Below are 18952 nucleotides of genomic sequence, written 5' to 3'. Positions count from 1 at the left end.
AACAGCCATGGTGGCCAGTATATCCTCAAATCAAAGACCACCACACCTATAAGCACCAGCATTGTTTCACCAACTGCAATACCAGCAGCAAGCCTGCTTCACTGCCAAAGTCCCTCTATGGCCTTGAAGAGCTCGGCCACATGGCTGGCAGATATTTCTGGTTAGTATCTTTGAAGTCATAGAGTATTCAAGGGTTGTTCTCATCTGTTTAGGTGTCTATATTCCACTCAAAATTGTATCCGAGATAAAAATGCTGCTTTGACCTTTGCCCTTGGTGCCTAAACACTTTGGGAGATCTGGAACTTCCAGCCTTTATATTTGAGTTTGCCCAAATACCTGAGCTCTGATCAGGGGTCTACCTCTCCAGCAACCCCAGGTCTGCAGGGTGGATGGGTCTGCGAGGTGTACAATGGCTCTTCTCAGAGGCATGCAGTGAAAGACCAAGAGGTAACAGGCACAAGATGTGACAAGGGGAAGGCCCACTGGACACAAGGAGAAAATTTTCCCCTGAGGGAGAGGCACAGCCCTGGCACATGGTGGCATCTCCACTCCTGGAGATCTTCAAAGCTCAGTGGGGAAACACCCAGAGCACCCCAGTGCAGCTTTGAAGTTAGCTCAGCTTTTAGTGGACAACTGGATGGGATACCTACAAAGATCCCTTCCAACCTAGATCTTCCCGAGTTTAATATGAACGCACAAAAAAAAATTGCTTACTGAAATACAGCACTGTATTCACAGCACAGAACAACAATCCCAGGCTGTTCCAGGTCCCACCAGCCTTCTCAGCTCCTGATGAAGCTCAGGCCAGCATCGCCCCAGCATTTTCAGAAACACCCTTCAAAGCTCACTCCTTTAAACAATCACAGCCAGTGGCTGCTCCTTCCAAATCTGGGGGTCACACATTTACCAAAGAGCTACTGAATAATCAGACCCAAATACTTGTCCTGACTGCAGACACCTAGGTAAAAAAGTAGAAATTCACTTTTGTCAAGGTTATCGTTAGAATTTATTGATAAGAGAGAAACTTCGTATGTCAACATGTCAACGGAGGAACAGCACATCCTGACATAATAGAAGTACAAAGCCCATCCAGGTGACGTTACAGCGCTCTGTTATCTCTAAACTCCAAAATACAGGAGATCATGCACATGGCTGTGTATTACTTGGGTACATTTTCTGGGACAGGATAGAAATACTCCAGAAATACAATCGATGCATGGTTTGCCAGCCACCAGTGCCCAACAGGCTGCAGCAGGGACCACGCTGGCTTTGACTCCCATTGCTCAGCTCCAGACAGACGATGCACACATGTAACAGCAGCTAACCCTGGACCCCTCTAGTCAAAGGCGAAAAATAACACTTATTTGGGGATGAGATTTAACTGACCCTGTGTAGCCCTCGCAGGGAGATGAGATGACTTGGACGTAAATGGGGCTCAGAGGAGCAGCTCGGATGGAGATGCCTACATGCAGCCAGGGGAACCTCACACCAGGTCTGCAGCGGGACAACCTGGGCACAGTCCTATCAAGTAAGCTGCAACCTGGGAACTTCACAACAGAGTTTGTTCTGCCCAGGGAGCAGACACAACCATGCCAGGCTTCATCCTGGCAGCTGCCAATTCAGAAGCATGCTTTTCTTTCAACATAAAGTTATCTTCGTATTATAACTGTTTTGACATTCCCTCTCTCAGCAGTTCCCCCTGTAAGAGCTCATAGCACAGACAGCTATTCATACTATGCTTGTGGCCAAGATAAAAATTATCTTTATAATCTTTACTGGAAATACATGCTATGCTGGATGCTGTTTAAAAAAAGCCAAATGCTGAGCTTTCATCTTCTCCCAGCCTATGAAATATTTGGTTTTCCTAAGTATCTTGCTAAAAGAAGAGGGAATAGCAGAGTATTCCCCAGACAGCTGGTAAATCCACAATGGATTTATTGTAGAAACGAGCTGAATTCTCTAACTCACTCCAAATGGATTTCAGAGCCCTCTAAAACCCTCCAAAGAATGAGCCGTTTGTGACACGATGAACAAAAAACAACCCCAATTTTAATGAGTAAATGGTCTTGCATTGTGCAGGGAGAATCCAAAATAAAACACAAACCCAAACTAAGGGGATGTGTCAGTCCCATCTCCCGATGCCAGATTTGATCACAGCAATAAAGGAGCCTGGGCTGAAGTGCATCTGCCTGGCTGATAGCACTAACCCTGCTGCAGGCCTGAAGAGGAACCACTGATGCTAGACATACGTATCTGAGTGTGTGTGTGCACACATGTGTGCCAGGGGACGACCTGTACTCTGCTCCTTTTCCTCTCACGTGAGCTATGACAAGTGACATAGCGGGTTCTGCTCTCAGCCATTCGGTTTCACCAAATCTAAGTTCCCTCTGCACATGTAACAGCATTGACAGATCTCATATTAATGGGTACTTATACAGGATTAATTGCACATCAGTCCATTGTGGCTACAAGTTCATTAGGCTAATAAATCTACATAGTGACAGTAGTACAGTATCAGCTACTTTTCAATACAAACTCCCTACCCTAGCCTTAATTTGTAGGTCAAAAGAAGAACTTCTACTGCAGTGACCTTCCTATGACCTTTAACATTCATTTTCAAAATTTTTTTTTCTAGAAAAAATCCAGTGTGGGGAAAATGCACATATATAACAAAAGCAGTGCTTAACAACCACAGGAAAAAAGAACATGATCTTGGACTCTTGTATCAGCATCCTCCGTAGACCCTGGTAGTGTTACTTCCAAAGGGTTGCTAAATGCTCCGTCAGTTCTCAAGTCTGTTAAAACATTTCCTAGCTCTAGACGTTTCTAGTCTCTCACTATACATATTGTCTGTAGCAAGAGCATACAGAAACACTTGCTAATGTGCACAAGACTTCCATTTGATTTAATGGAATAGTTTTAGAAGACTGAAGTCTCTACTTCTAGAAATCTGTTCTTCAGTGGTAGCGCTCTCAGTGACTGGTAGCCTTCTATTCCACCCAGGAGAGAGCTCCGAGACCCTCAAAGTTTCACTCATTTGTTTTGCCCAAAGGTGTACGGGTATCTAATAAAACCCCTCTCACAGTATTCCCAGGAAATGATTCAGAAGAGGAGATGATTTTTCAACCAAATGAGATCCTCTGGTCCTGTATGTCAGACCATGGCCAATAGAATGAGCAGCTGCCATGGACGTCTCAACTTAAATACGGTACAGTCAAGGGAGGAGAGCAAGGTGGCCTGACCATCTTCCTGTGAGGTACAGGCAAAGAGACACCAAAGTCACTCTGTTCTCAACAGTTTGTCTCTTTTTCTGGAGTCAAATGTTTGATTCCATTTGTTCTAGCAGGAAGTGGTGAATCATGTCAAAAGTGGGACGATCTTTTATATCCCTGCTCCAACATTTCAGCATCAGGTCAAACACAGGGTTAGGACACAGAGGAGTCTGGGAGAGATAGATCTGAAAGAAATAAAGTTACAGCTATATCAGTGTTTTTTCATAAAAGAAATGAACTTTTACTAAATTAACACCAAAAGGACAGTTTCATTCTAGGTTTACAAGACAAGGCCATCATGCAATGTTTGAAATCCTTTAAGTGTGAATCTGGCAGTGAAGTCTGGATGGAGCTTTGATGCCATCTCAAGTGGCATTGTGGACACTTTGCCAACTTGTTTGATGAGCTGGTCACAAAACAGTCCTTTGTCCCCCAGGAAACATGAATGCTTCAGAGAGATTTGTCTTCCAAGTGACAGCAAAACACAAACCAAAACCAAATTTACCACAATAAAATCCAAATACTTTCACTCACCGTAGACAAACCATGAGGCTTTCTAAGCATCGTGACAGCTTGTTAGCAGAGACAGAAAAAACACCTTTTAGAGCTTATCTAAAGCACAGCTTGGCAGATTTTTTTTTTCCCCCTCTCATTTCAATACACATCTTTTAGGCTCTTCACTAAATCATTAGTATTCGGGAGACAGTGAATATAACCTCCCATCATTTTATTCTCCTTAATCCTTTAACTTGCTTGGTGCTAAAGGTGCATTTTGGGAGAACAGCAAACTGTTTTAACTGGCACTCCACTTTTTTGGGTGCAGTGATCCTCAGTACTGAGAGGTTGGATGGTCCTGTGTCATCACTGGTATCTATTGAAGGCAGAAGCAGTGGAGTGCACAGTCCTGCCTGGGAGTTAGTAAAAGAGGATAGAATGACACAGACAAGCCCTTCAGCAACTAGAGATGGCCAAAGGCTTTTCAGCATATGTGGAGCTACTACGGGGAGCATTTAATCCCTGGGAACTAACAACTCCTCCTTCCCCACCTCAGTAAGCACTTCCTTGTCTTTCAGAGAAAATACTAGTGGGAGAGAGATCTGACAAAGGAAAAAAGCAAAGGATTGTGTAGGAGAGCCCAGAAAAGCTAAGGAGGACAGGGCAGATTGAAATAGACATGGCTTATAATAAGGAAGAAGCACTGGACAGGGCCAAGAGATTCTTCCAGTGGGACGCCAAGAGAGGAAAGCTGGGGCAATGAGCCTAGATAAAGGGGAAGAGAGGCAGGACACACTTGAGAAGATGAGTAACAGAAGCAGAGACTTCTGCAGATGATGTAAGGCCAGCAGAAAGGCCCTGGGGAGATCCACCTGGATGTGACCAGGTCAAGTGAAGGAAGGAGAGGTCATGTTTGCTTTCTTACCTGCCTGCCCTGGCTCCGGAAGAACTCTCCTGTGTTCTCAATAACTTGCTCATCTGAGAGGAGGCTGTAAGGTTGCTCCTTACACAGTATGAACATCTCCCAGAGGGTGACCCCAAATGCCCAGACATCACTGGCTGTGGTGAACTTGCCCTGTGAACAGAAAGGATGTTGTAAGCCTAGGTTGCTCACAGCACACATTCAGCAAAAAACATTTCAGTCTACACCCTCTGCAGCTAAACACAAGGATGCAGAATTTATAACTGGGAAAATGCTTTGAAAAAGAGACAGCAGAGCAGGTGACCTGCTCTCAGCAACACACAAAGGGACCAAGGTATGACATGGCTGCTTTGTGGGGCAGGAGCAGCATGTCTGTGAGACCCATGGGACAGCTCTAAGAAGGTACAGTTTTCACTGGGGCAAACGTCTTGAAACAGGGAGCAAGCCTCAGAGAAAGCCAGAGACTACTGTCCCTCCTGAGAAAGTCTGTATTTGCAGCAGTAGGAAAATGGACTGTGATGGGGGGGGGCAGATAGCTGCTGCCTACCTCCACCCAAAACACAGCAGTGCAGCACAGAAAAGCCTTTGAACAGGAAGCAAAGCCCTCAGGCTGAAAGCAGAGCTGAAGCAGACTCCAGACTCTTAGAGAAAGGCCAAGATAATTTTGATCTTTGCACATGTAAGAAGTCCCTAACAGTCTGCTTGCTGTCCCTGTTTTCTGTCTTCAAAAAATGTGCCCAAACTGGCCGTGTTTGGAACAATGTGTTTCTGAAGTAGTAAAAAGAAGCTAAAGATTGCTCAGAAAATAACAGAGAACAATCGGGGGCTGGAGGGCCTGTTTGGGCAGAAAACATCCAAAACCCAGATTGCCCAGGCTTATCCGGCAACCCTAGCAGTCTGTCAATGTTTGGAAGATGTTCACACAAGGAAGATGGGAGTGACTTATGGTTTAGATGCAGCTGTAACCAGGAAAACAGGGTGAATTTAGAAAAGCTTAGGCCTAATCAGCCTTTATAGCAGAGGTAATTACAATTTTTCTGGGTACTTGGAGAGCATGTTGTAAGAAAGTATAACCAGGTGATCTCACCAACTAGTTTGAAAAAGAAATATTGGGCTGAATATTAAGGAACTGCCTCCAGACTGGATGTGTTTGAGCTGTTGAACAATCTCCTAAGGGAAGACAGCAGGACCCTTAAACACAAAACAAAACCCCAACCTCAAAACCAGACTTGGCACTTGAAACTCATGAAGTTTTGTCCCTGCCCCTCTCAGCTTCCCAGCTGGGAAAATAAGCACAGAAAGGAACTTCTTTATGATTCCAGCAGGAATCCTGAATGGCATGCACAGAACAGAAATTAGGCCCCAGATGAGGGCTGAGGGATGGGATGCCATCCAGAGGGACCTGGACAAGCTTGAGAAGTGGGCCTGTATGAACCTCATGAGGTTCAACAAGGCCAAGTGCAAGGTCCTGCACCTGGATCAGGGCAACCCCCAATATCCATAAGAGGCTGGGGATGAAGGGATTGAGAGCAGCCCTGCGGAGAGTGACTTGGGGGTACCGGTGGATGAAAAACTGGACGTGACCTGGCAATGTGCGCTCACAGCCCAGAAAGCCAACCGTATCCTGCGTTGCATCAAAAGAAGCATGACCAGCAGGTCGAGGGAGGGGATTCTGCCCCTCTGCTCCACTATGGTGAGACCCCACCTGCAATACTGCATCCAGATCTGGGGTCCCCAGCACAGTAAAGACATGGACCTGTTGGAGCAGGTCCAGAGGAGGGCCACAAAGATTATCAGAGGGCTGGAACACCTCTCCTATGATGACAGGCTGAGAGAGTTGAGGTTGTTCAGCCTGGAGAAGAGAAGGCTCTGGGGGGACCTTATAGCAGCCTTCCAGTACTTAAAGGGGTCCTACAGGAAAGACAGGGACAAACTTTTTAGCAGGGCCTGTTACGATAGGACAAGAGATAATGGTTTTAAACTAAAAGAAGGTAGAGTTAGACTAGATAGAAGGAAGAAATTTTTTACGATGAGGGTGGTGAAACACTGGCACGGGTTGCCCAGAGAGGTGGTAGATGCCCCAACCCTGGAAACATCCAACGTCAGCCTGGACAGGGCTCTGAGCAACCTGATCTAGTTGAAGATGTCCCTGCTCATTGCAGGGGGGTGGACTAGACGACCTTTAAAGGTCCCTTCCAACCCAAACTATTCTATGATTCTATGATCTGTGCTGTATTTGCAAGGACACACTCCTTTCCCAGGATATGAGTTATGCCCAACACAACCTAACAGACTTCTCACCTGGGGTCATCTGTAGCATACATTTTGATGCTATAAGGACCATTACACATACACGTGTTACTGTTTCAGGGGCAGAGTGAAAATCAGAGGAAGGGAGAAAGAATGGTTTTGTGCAGTCCCTACCAGGAGGATGCTTTCCCAGGCCATCCAACGTATGGGCAATACAGCTCTTCCCTGGATACGGTAGTAATCCCCACTGTAAAGATTCCTGCTCATGCCAAAGTCTGCAATCTTGATGGTGTAGTTGTTCCCCACCAGGCAGTTGCGAGTTGCCAGATCTCTGTGCACAAAATTCAGAGATGCTAAATACTTCATTCCAGAGGCAATCTGGGTGGCCATGTACAGCAGGTTAGAGTAGCTGCATTAAAAGAAAACATAACAGAAAGAAAAATCAATAGTTACCCACATTCAACTATTTCTTGCATTTGAAATGGCAGAAAATAACAGGTCACTGTTAACACAACAGTGAAACTAAACTGTCTAGTTTCAGAGCACTAACCCCCCCACTTGCCAGGCTAAGCCAAGCTCCTGAGCTGACTCAGCAAGAACAGACAAGCTGTCCCTGAAATTCAGGGCCCTTAAAATTTGACATCCTTTAGATTTTTAATATCAAGCATTAATCTCAAGATTTTCAAAGACTTTATGCATCAAAGCACCAACTTTTTGCAGACACATGAAAAATTAAGCTGTACAATCTCAGAATCTCCTATCTTAACTGCTTAGCCTGGTATTCCAAACACTGCCACTATTGCATGCTTACATTAATATATGTATGTCACTTAACATTAAAGAGAGGTTACTTTTTTTTAATACGTTTAATATTACTGAAAATATAAACATGCATGTTCCATCTAATATAATTTTAATTCCCCCATTAGCAAAATGAAGATAATATTAATAAGTTGTGTGATACACAGACAGAGTTTGGACCATCTGACTTGTGGCATTCTTCACAGACTATTATTCTGTGATGCTCAGCTTGTTTCCCACTGTGCACGCTCAACTGCTTCACACAACCAAGCATTTCTCACAACAAATCTAATAAACTGTTCACAGTATTTCTCAGATAAAGGTCAGAAAAAGAAAGTCTTAGTCTCCTCCTCTTTGTGTTCTGGTGGCAATGAGAAAAGCTCTACCATGTTATCTAAATTACATGGTATAATGTGATGCCTCTAATGATAATAGATCCAATCTATCTATTCTAATCAATAGCTAAGCTATCGCTACAGCAATTCAGAGGCACTGGCAGGAGGGTCTGGTCACTGCTGCCCTCCCAGCCTTTCAGCATGGTGAACACCACAACTCAGGAAGGTGACACTTGGCCCAGTCCCACAGTCAGCTCGATGTTTCTCCTGATCTGGGTGGACCTGTTGTGCCCCCAGAGAAGGAACTCTGCCACCCACTTGTATCCTTGTTAACCTGGTTGTTGGCTTTTCACATAGGAGTGGGCATAGCCTCCAAGATCCTCTGTTCTCCCCTCCCCCTGCTCAGCTGCAGTTGTCTCCCTGCCTGGGGCTGTTGCTCTTCCCACTCAAGAAGCCCAGTCTCTCCTGTCCCACCTGCACCCTGGCAGGGTCCTGGGCAGCAGCTACCTTTTGGCTCCCTGCCCCTCTGCTCAGCAAGCTCTGCAGGGCTTCTTGCGTGCAGCTCTGCATACAGAGGGGCAGGACAGGAGACACTTCTCAGCAAACTCATCTTCATTATTTGCTAGATAGCCAGAGAGACAGTAAGGAGATGGATTTCAAACACCAAAGAGCCATAAGGACTTAAAAATGTGTGACCTCTCTGCAGGTAAAGGGCTGGTTACCACATTTGGTGCATCAAATATTGGGCTTGAGACACATGGGATGGTTGGACCTTGCCACGTCAATTACACACCCACAGGCACCAGCAGAGACAAGCTGCACTCTTTGGCAGGGGGATTCATTTCACTCTCAGTAAACAACTCCTATGTAGATATATATCTGAGCTAGTCATACTGGCTTCCTTTAATGTGAAACTGTATCTGGCTGGAAGGGACAAAAGGAGAAGGTGAAGGATGAGCTGGAGAGAAAGAAAAACTAGACGTAGAGCCAAGTAATGGAAACCAAGGATGAATAATGTGAGCAACAGTGCTGAAGTCAGGTAAGAGGTGAGGAGGAGATAAAGGAAGGACAGTCTGAGGCTTTGGCTAGGAAAAAAAGCCGCAAGTCTAAAGGTGAAAGCTGTTTCAGATGTGCAGAAAGGGCAGGAGACTGGAGAGAGCTGGAATATGTTTCTACTCAGATGCAAATCCTCTCCCATCCTGCAGTTCCTGGTGTGTCATGACTGCAGGATGCCAGTTTAACAGTCCCCAACAGGACCACTGACCACTGCCAGCTACTGGCAGAAACACTGGTGGTGTCTCAACCCATGGTAAGACCCAGCCACCTCCTCTCTAGTCCATCAACAGAACTGGCTCTGCCTAACTACCTAGTTCTTGAACTATAAATAAATCTAATCCTTTGGGGAGGTACATGCCAAAGGCTAAGCAATGCAGCAATTTCTCATCAGTGCAGGTTTCTTCATCGAGCAGAATACATTAGTACTACACACAACTCTCCTCTGAGGAAAGGATTTCTGCAATAGTAGAGATGCTTTACGTTAAGATTTAATCCTTCCATAGAGGAGGGAGATAAGTGCCACCGCTGACAGAAAAATGGTTTTCTTTGCCAAATATTCTCCTTCTGTTGACTGATGAAATCTTTCCTTAGGAAAGCTCCACACTCAACTCCCCCCATGTAATATTCTTTAGACATCCAGAGAACATATGAACCTTCCTAAAAGCCTAAGAGACATTCTTGATTTTCATCCCAAAATTCTTGCTGTAATGCAACTGGCTCCCCATATTAATGAAATATTTGATGCAAGCCCACTAACGTAAACAGATGGTCACATCAGCAAACAATATATCTAAGACGGTCACCGTGACCAGAACAGCCCACAGTCAGGGACACCTCATGGAAACACAGACCTCCAGACGCCTCAAGAACAACCTCCCATACAAAGCAGAACTACTGTCCACAGTATGTACCATGGCAATGGCTGGGCTGGAGGAAGGTCACTGCCTGGAGCACACAGCAGATGAAACTGGTAGCTCTGTATTGTTGATTTGTCCCAAAGATGGGTGGCTCCCCTTACCTGACACAGGGAATATTATTTGAAATGGCAAATTTGCTGTAGATCTCCCTCTGCGACAAGAACTGATTGAGGTCTCCATTTTCCATGTACTCTGTTATCATGCACAGTGGGTCATCACGCACACACACCCCCAGAAGCCGGATGATATTTGGGTTCTTCAGCCGTGACATGATCTTGATCTCCTTCAGGAAATCATTTCTTGTAAAAGAGAAAACACAGGTTTGAATCCTAAACTATTCCTTTGTCTAAGGAAAGCAGAAGCAGCATGTAAGAAAATCTCAGTTCAGAGACATTTACACTTCTGCACACAGTAAGTTTTAAAGCTGGTTCTGTGCTTGTGTTCAACATTGACCCCTTCCCCAGCAAACAGGATTAATACAGCATTTCAGTTTGACATTATGTCTATTCCTATTCCCCACTCCCTGCTTGCATCCTGTTCCTTACATGAACACACAGAACATAAACCAAAGACACACGACACTCTCTTACAGAAGTCACCAGGGTTACCCTATGTGAAGCTGTTGCTTGGAGAGTATTTGCTTTCCTTCTCAGATGGTCAGCATTGCAGATGCACTTACCTGGCTGTTTTGTTGACATCTGATCTCAGCATTTTCACTGCTACGAGAACCGGCTGGTGAGTGAATTCTGTAGACGAGACTCCCAGGAATTCCAGCAGGCCATCGGCTTCGCAAAGGTGTACCTGTGGCGCAGAAGGCAGAGGCAACTATGAGAGCGTGCACAGGCAGAAAACCAGAGGAAAACAACGTCACATTGAGGTCACCGGTTTGGTCACCGCTGGCAGAATGACTAAGCAACTGATCTAATGAAGGTGACACTGTTCTGATCAGAAACAGCCCATAGGTTGGCCCTAGATCCTCGACAAAATGTGTACGTAACACTAGATAGCCCATGATGTAGGTACACACGTGTATTGCAGCCTGATGTGTCCCCAACACACTGAATTTACTGCATGTGTGCAGACTGGTGCAGTAGACTACTAGGTGGGGCAGTCCAATTCGCCCAGCAAATACTGGAGGTGTTCAGGAAGGCCACTGTGCTTAAGAGTTGTCTGCTTTAATCTGCATGTACATGCAAACAGCACAGCTGCAGCAGGTTTGGTATGTAGAGCACATCACACCAGCCATACAAGTCCAGAACTGTCCTGCAGCCCAGCTTGAGTCACTGCTCAGACTTAACTGAGGAGCATCCAGGAATTAGACAGCTATCCAAAGTCCTTTAATTCCAGAAAAAAAAAAAAGGATGAAAACACGTGTGTGCCTGTGTGTCCGTGTATGCATCTGTGTGGGGGTGACAAGAACACCTCACTCAGAGTTGAATACTCTAATGAGTACACAGAATTTCAAGTTTCTTCAGATAAATAAATGAATAAAAACATAAACTTACTGCCAAGGTTGTATAAGAAGGGGTGACAAGACACTGAAGTTATCAGAATGAATATTCAAATGGAGAATTGCACAAGAGATGCTGGGGTGGGGAAAGCAGACAGACCCGAGTGTGTGGCATAGGAAAAAGGACTGGAGGAGGGGAGTAGACTGGATGTGTCAGTCAAAGACTTGCAGCAGTGAGGGTAACGTAATGGGAGCTTAATGAATTTTATATGAAGAAAGCAGTGAGAACTAATGTTACAAGCATGGCGAGGAGAAAAAGGAGACAGCATAGAATATGGGACAAACCCACAGAACAAACAGAAACGAGAATTACAAAGATGCTGCTGCAGTTACATGGAGAATGCAATCTGCTGTGGTGAAAGTACAGTCACGAGACTAGGAACAGGAAAAAGAGCCACAGTACTAAGTGCATGTATTACAAGCACAGGTAATGTGTCACTGAATCCAGGGAGTGGATGGTTAGGAGCAAGGAAGAAAAAAGACTGAAAGAAGGAAGCTCTGAGTGGCGAGGTGAAAAAAGCAATGAGCCATGTTTCTAGAAGCAAGACTGCACAGTAAGCCAGAGGACGATGACCAGTTTGGTAAAGACTAAGGAGGTGAGAAGGAGAGATTGGAGAATGTGATGCGGCATATTTGCAAAAGTAAGGGAAAGAGCCTGTAATTTGAGGAAAGCAAGAGGCTCTGAATCAATCTCCAAGGAAAATGGAGATGGGAGACCCTGGCTGCTGCTGTTTGACAACACAAAGGAGGAGAAGGAGAAAGCTTTGACAGTTATTAGAAGGACAGGAATGAGAAGGAAGGAGAAACCAGAAGCAAAACAACAAGAAAAAAAGCCTCTCTGTTTCACTTTTGGAGCACAGCCCAAGACAGGGCAGGATCCAGGCAACAGCAGAAAGGGCTACACTGACAGCCAGGTGAAGAGGCTGAGGATGTCAGCACCTTCCCAATACACAGAATGATCCAGAAAGAAGTGAGGGGGACAGGGAAGGGGCTGGGGTAGGGAAGGTGTGTTGTCAGAAGGGAGGAATGATAAAGATGGACACATCACAGAGGAGGAAGCTGTCAGTAAAAGGCTGTGCTTTGTCAAAGTGCAGGTAGAATTTAAGGCTGTGAGTGAGCAAAAGCTGGGAAGAAAAAACAGACAGTGGAAAAGTGAGAGCAGGAGAGGGGAAGACCTATTCAGTATGAAACTAGGGATAGTGTGGAAATGAAGCAGGGAGAGAAGAAAAGGCAGGGTGAAAACATTCACAACTTGAAAGGAGCTCAAGGAGTAAAGAGAAAGCTTGGAAGGTGACAGTTGCATGTATCATGCTGCCTGAGGCTTCTGACACAAACTGGGGCTTGAGCAATCAGCTATGCTAAATAATATGATCACAGTGCTTGGGAAATGTCTGTCTTTGCTTGGGTCAGCGTGCAGAGCCCCACCAAAACCTGCATCTGTTCACAGGAAAGCCATTTTTACAGCTAGGATCCATCTGTCTTGGCTGGAGTCACTGCTAGAGTTTTCAAACTCACATGCCTAAAGGTGGGTGACAGCCATGTTTGAGATGTCCATGGAAGACAATGAAACAGTCCGAATTCCCATCCCCACGTCTTTTCTATAAGGTCATAAACAGTGATATAGACAGTGAAGAGAAAAAGTTTGCAAAGTTCATCTGTTGAGAAAGACTCATATGGTAACAAGCAGCAGCCTCACAGGTGCAGAATGGGGCCCTCTAAAGCCTATCCTGAAGGACATCAGCTTTTCCCAATGCAAAGACATGTATTAAATAAAATACTGGTATGCAGAACCCTCCCCTCAGCCCCCAAGTATGAAGCAGTGCCAGAGAGGCAGGTCAGAAGATTCAGCTCTGCCAGGCATCTCCTTTCTGTTGGAGGAAAAGTGGAAGAGAATAGCTGTACCTCTCCAAACTGTCCTTCTCCCAGCTTCTCCTTGAGTCGCAGCTGCTGCCTTGGGAATTCACCCACTGAGATGTCCTTCTTGGTAAGCGAATCCACAGTGAGGGCTGGGACTGCATACATGTTGTTGCCGGTCACACCTTGCAGGTGGACAATATCTGTTTCAGCATAGTGAGGAACATTGTTCTGAAAGCCTTGGTGAGGAGTGGACTTAGTCAAGTCAGGCTCAGCATAGTCCCCACTGCACACTAAGGGGAAACCAAAGACAGGCAGAGTCAGACTCCCTTAAAACCAGTATGGCCCAGCTTCCACTCCTCTCAGTCCTGCAGACCTCTGGGAATTCAGCCTAGCTGCATGCCTACTACCTTGTACCAAGGTACACCCAGGTGGAAAACTCTGCTTTGTTTTAACTAGGGCTTAAACCAGAACAAGCAGCACTTCTGCAGACACCAGAATACCTGTGAGGTGCCAGCTATGCAGTTATGAGAGCTCAAGTTCTTGCCCAGACATGGAGGCATGAGTCTGGAGTGATTTCCTGTTTCTGATTCATCCTAAATATGACATGTTCCCCTTACCTGACGCAGAGATGTTGTTTGCAACGTCAAACTTGCTCTGGATTCCCTTCTGCAACAAGAACTGGCTGAGGTTTCCATTTTCCATGTACACTGTTAGCAAGCTACACTACCTCTTACAGCTTATTCACATAAATATCATGGGATAGCTCTTTATAAATAACTCCCTGGTCAGTATTACACCAAACATTTGTTCTGCTTCAAATTCACATCCTGACTCAATCCACTCAGTCTCCCTGTGTAGTATAATGCTGGATCTTAGCAACCTGTCAGTGCTTGAGGAATGCAGCACTGGCCTTCCATTCACTAATCAGCACTGCCATCACTGAGTGCAAAACACTGTTGGAAACATTCCCTTCTGCATGCATCCAAAAGCTCCCCAGGGGCTGGAAGCCAGGGCACCACTGACGTTCTCTGCCACATTTCCCTCTGTTTTTTCTAAGGGAATTTCAAAGAGCCCTTGCTTCAGGAAAAGGTGCTAAAGGCCTTCTCCGCCAGCCAGTCTGGACAGTCCAGGAGGGCTGCAGGCAGCAACTCCACTGCCAAGGAGCCGATGAGATGAATGACATGCGATTGCCATGATTGCCAAAACGAGCTCCTAAAAGATGACCTGGCTAACGTATAAACACAGTCTTCAAAGACAACAGTAAAAGGCCACCACCCTCTAGTGGGGCTGGTGCTCCATCTGCCAAAGTACATGCTAAAAAGTTTCAGAGCTCCAGAATATTGTCTTAGGTGCCTAGGTTAGTATTGTATTGCCTAGGAGTCAGAGAAATCACTTAGTGAGAAGTGTCACATTTTAAAATCTGAGAGAAATAATAGAAGAATAAACACGTAACTTCCGGAGACTGACAAGTACGTTACCTGAATCCTCTGCACTTTGGGAGAGCTCTGGAAGCTTTTGGAGCAGTGTAGCTGGCTGGTGATACTCCAAATCCAGTGGGAAAGCTCGTTCATAGGTGGGATTTGACTGGTGGATCTGGGTCTGGTTGTTGGCAATGGTGTAGCTGTAGAAGGAGAGGCGAACAGTGGCATCCTCCTCTAAGATTCGACGTGGGGCCTGCAAAAGAGAGAGAAGAAAAAAAAACGTTAAGGCAATGCTCAGTTGTTAAGTAATGTATTGGTTGCAGCCACAGCACTTTCCAGTAACATCTTGGATAGGGCTGGCATTCTCCCCTACTGTGAGAATAGAGTTTTAGCTGCTCTATGGAGCTGGGGAAACCCTGTGCTTTCCACATAATTTTGAGCTCATTAGAGTTAATGCTGAACTTGTGTCTGCAAAATAGCCCCATTGTATTACCTTTTCCAACCTTTTTTGAACATACTGCTTCCAAAGAATAATGATTATAATCATCAGGAGCAGAAGAATAATAGCCACAAGGCAGCCCACGAGGATGGAGGTATTGGAGTCATCTGCTTTCTCTCCTATCCAGGTGCTGGTTACTGAAGATGTGGTTTCTGCAATCATAGAGGTATGAAGAAGAATTTGGAGTTAACAAAGCACAGGTTGTTACCTGTGCTGGCTAACCTCCTACATGTCCCTTCCTACAGTCTGGTACAGAAAAGATCTTAGGCAGCTTCCTGAGCATTAACATTAGCTGTATTCACATTTTGTTCTTATCAGAAATTCTCATTTTGGAGGCTTGCAGTTAAGAATTGTGCAGAGGACTTCTGCAATCAAAGACTGTTCTTAGCATTGGAACAGATTCCTGCACTGGATCCGTATTAGAACAGACAGTTTTCAGAGTTTCACTGGCTGCACATATGCCTTCAGCCCGCTTACTCTGAGGCAGCCTTGGCCAGCTGAGGGAAGGAGAAATAGCTGAGGCTTTGAGGACTGTAAGATGCAGCCCTGTGCATGAGGACAATAACCAGACCATACTTGGATCTCCAGAAATGGAGGGAGAGACTATGTTAATTAGGATGTTACTGTGAAATCCCCCAACACTTGAGGCCTTGGCACAGCTAAGTGACAGAAGTCCTTACCCCAGGTACCCTCAGTAACATTGCACTCTGTTTCCAGGAGATCCGTTGTGCTTGTGGCTACTGTAACAAAATTAGGATTCACACTCTCCATGTCTGTGGAAGGGAAGGGAAGGTGTCAGTTCAACAAATGACCTCCCTGCTCCTACCAGCGGTCAGTGCAATCCCAACCACCACCCCTACCTTCCCAAGGAGGACAGGGCTGAGACCCATGCAGCAGGTCATGAACAGCATGAGCAGAGATACCTGCTCACTCAGCACGTCCCAGCACACCTGCAGGACAAGCCTCTGCATTGAGCAGCACGTACATCCTGACCACAGCAAAACACCAGTGTGTGTAGGATGCTTCCCTGAGCTTGGCCAGACACAGGACTGGAGCAAGAGCCTTTTTTCCATTTTAGCATGATTGTAAGAATTGCCATCCCAGCCTAGACCCACGTGTGACGGAGGGTAGCCAGGAGGGGCTGCTATCAGCAAGATAAGCAACAAGCTGCAATCAGAGTGCTCCTTCCCCAGGAATGTCATCTCACTATAGATGATCAGGGACCTTCCAGTAGGAAGCTATAGCTAGATCACTTCGCTGTCAGTGCTGGCAGTTTTCTCCAAGACTCTTGTCCATTCCATTTTAGAGCCTTTTAAAGCACCTCATGGCACCGACTTCTGCATCATAGTTAAGAATTTTTTAAGAAAAAAAGTCAGCTTCTTATTTTTCATAATGTGCTAACTTCATTATCATCTGTAGATACACTTAAATTATTCATAACAAAATACTTGGTAAAGAGAAGTAAAAATCAACCCTACAACCAGCAGGCAACTGTCTCAAAAAGAAGAAATGCTCTATAGTCCAATTTTTGGTTGCCCTGGTTGTGCTTCTGCGCATGTGCATCAATATTAGCCTGAAAAGCATCCACTGTAGACTGGATCTTTCTGCCCCTGCATTGCCCTTCCAACCCTCTCAGTGCTTCTACTACCTCCTCTGCCTTCTCCCCATCATGTAGCCCCACAGTGCCCTGCACTCAAGTTATCCCCACATGTCCTGCACCTCCACATCATGTCTTTTGCTCTCTGTCCTTCACCAGATCTGCTTGACTGAAGGAATACTCACCTGACTGGAAGGAAATCTCACTCATCATCATCCAGGTGTCAGCAAAGTAGAAGCGGCAAAGTATGGCTTTACCTACACGCTGATTGAGGGGGACAGTCACAAACCTAGCACTGGGGTTTTTGTCATCTAAGACAGTTGCCACTCCAACAGGTTCAGACTCCCAGTCTGCAATCAGGCGTGGTTTGAACAGACACTCCACTTTTTGGAAGATCTTCACCCCCTTGGAAAACATGTTGTTACAATGCACCTAGGAAGAAGGGAATAGATCAATCAGACTGGAGGAAGATCTACTAAAAAGTAAATCAAGCCTCACGGATTTTCTGTTCATGAAGATTTTCTATTTCTATTATCTCCCTGTATGAATACTCCTAACCCAGAACGAGTAACTTGTTTCAGTATAGCTCCAGCCACTTGTAGTGTGCAACGAGAACATTTGTGCAAAAAGTTATTCTGAAATAGCTCTTAACTTCACATGCAAAAGCTACATTAATGGTCAAATTTTGGCAAGGTCTTCAAAAGGCCCATATAAAAATCTATCAAACAAGCCCTGTACTAATCTAAAGCCCCACAGACCAATTCTCCTTGAATATATATCCGAAGAAGGGAATGAAAAACCACACCTGGGCTCTAGCCTCTTTTAGAAAGCCTTCAGCATCTGCAGTCTAAGCTAATTTCTTCCAAAATAAATGATACAAGCTCAAGAAGATATTCCCCTGACATACAGCAGCTCTTCTGCTGTGCTTGCACCTTGAAGACAACAGAGGATCTAAGTTTTAAGAAAACCATCATGTAAGCCTGCATCCATCAGCCTCTCCTGGTGGCTCATCACCAGGTTGTCCCTGCTGTAATGGCACCACTGGTGTAGCTCATGATGCTGGAATTTAAACTGCAATCACTACGCTGCCAAGCTAACATCTCACTAAAACAAAGGCATCCTCTCATCTCCGAGTTACAGCTCCACATAGTCCGCTTTCAGACTAAGCGGTTCACAAAATGCTTTCAGGCTGACTTGACACCTCCATACTTGGGAGGTTTGTTTTACCCTCCCAAGAGCTGATAGCAACTTTCTCCTTTCCTGCTCTTGAGCTGCACTCAAACCAAGAAGCTACAGCATAAAAGCAACATCTCCCTCTTCCTGGGTGGCAGCACTGCAGACCCATCAACACTAAACACCTGGCACTCTCCCAGGCCTCCAGCACTTCCAAGGAAGCAGGCTTCACAAAGAGGGACAAGGCTTGTAAGGATCCTTTATGCTGTTCCACTGTTTGTCTTCAATGCAAATGTTGCCCTGCACCTTTTTTAATACAAAAAAACCCACCATGACAGTTTAAGTTCTGCCATGCAGTCCCGAAGATCTGGACCACAGTATCTTGGCACTACAGACAGTGACCAGGAACCAGAAGGAATAAGGTCACCCTTAAAGTCTTCAGTATCCCTCAGACTACTCCACTTTCATAGCCATGGTCATCCAACCCTCCCTAGCAACTCTAGAAATTACTTCCTAATGACTGTGGAGTATTAGCAACTGTGACAACAACAGTTTCCAAACTAAGTGCAGCTTTGAAGCCTATTAATCGCTTGGCCTCTGCAAGGACTTGTAGTGAATAGCAGTGAAGCAGTAATGAGGACGACAGGCCTGATGAGCAGTAAAAAGACAGAAGAAGGGTATTTGTGTATAATTAGGAACAGAGGAAGCTTAGACAACATTATTCAATAAGGAGAAATAGTCATCCATAACAAGGCAGGAAAGCCTGATGCCTGCAATATACAATTTGTGCCCTATTTGGACAGGAGTTGGATATGTTCGCATCTTGTACTGATACAGAGACACTTTC

At 45.4% G+C, this 18952-nt stretch overlaps 1 protein-coding gene across 6 annotated transcripts in view; it reads right to left on the bottom strand.

Annotated features, from left to right (window-relative positions):
* Positions 1-982: 982 nt before the first annotated feature.
* LOC142044030 (discoidin domain-containing receptor 2-like) overlaps positions 983-18952 on the bottom strand; it is a 63291-nt gene continuing 45321 nt past the window's right edge. For all 6 annotated transcript variants that reach the window (XM_075055992.1, XM_075055993.1, XM_075055991.1 and 3 more), the window contains 10 exons: positions 17118-17364; positions 16016-16108; positions 15330-15487; positions 14894-15089; positions 13461-13705; positions 10728-10849; positions 10150-10347; positions 7114-7348; positions 4693-4842; positions 983-3457 (listed from right to left, as the gene is read on the bottom strand). In XM_075055992.1, coding sequence (XP_074912093.1) covers positions 3317-3457; positions 4693-4842; positions 7114-7348; positions 10150-10347; positions 10728-10849; positions 13461-13705; positions 14894-15089; positions 15330-15487; positions 16016-16108; positions 17118-17364 — 1785 coding nt within the window. In that variant the 3' untranslated portion in view covers positions 983-3316. The remainder of the gene's footprint in view (positions 3458-4692; positions 4843-7113; positions 7349-10149; positions 10348-10727; positions 10850-13460; positions 13706-14893; positions 15090-15329; positions 15488-16015; positions 16109-17117; positions 17365-18952) is intronic.

Source organism: Buteo buteo, chromosome 23 (genome assembly GCF_964188355.1).
Source record: "Buteo buteo chromosome 23, bButBut1.hap1.1, whole genome shotgun sequence".
NCBI classification, from domain to species: domain Eukaryota; kingdom Metazoa; phylum Chordata; class Aves; order Accipitriformes; family Accipitridae; genus Buteo; species Buteo buteo.
Note: the sequence above shows the minus strand (reverse complement) of the source record. Positions and strands in the feature narration are given on the sequence as shown.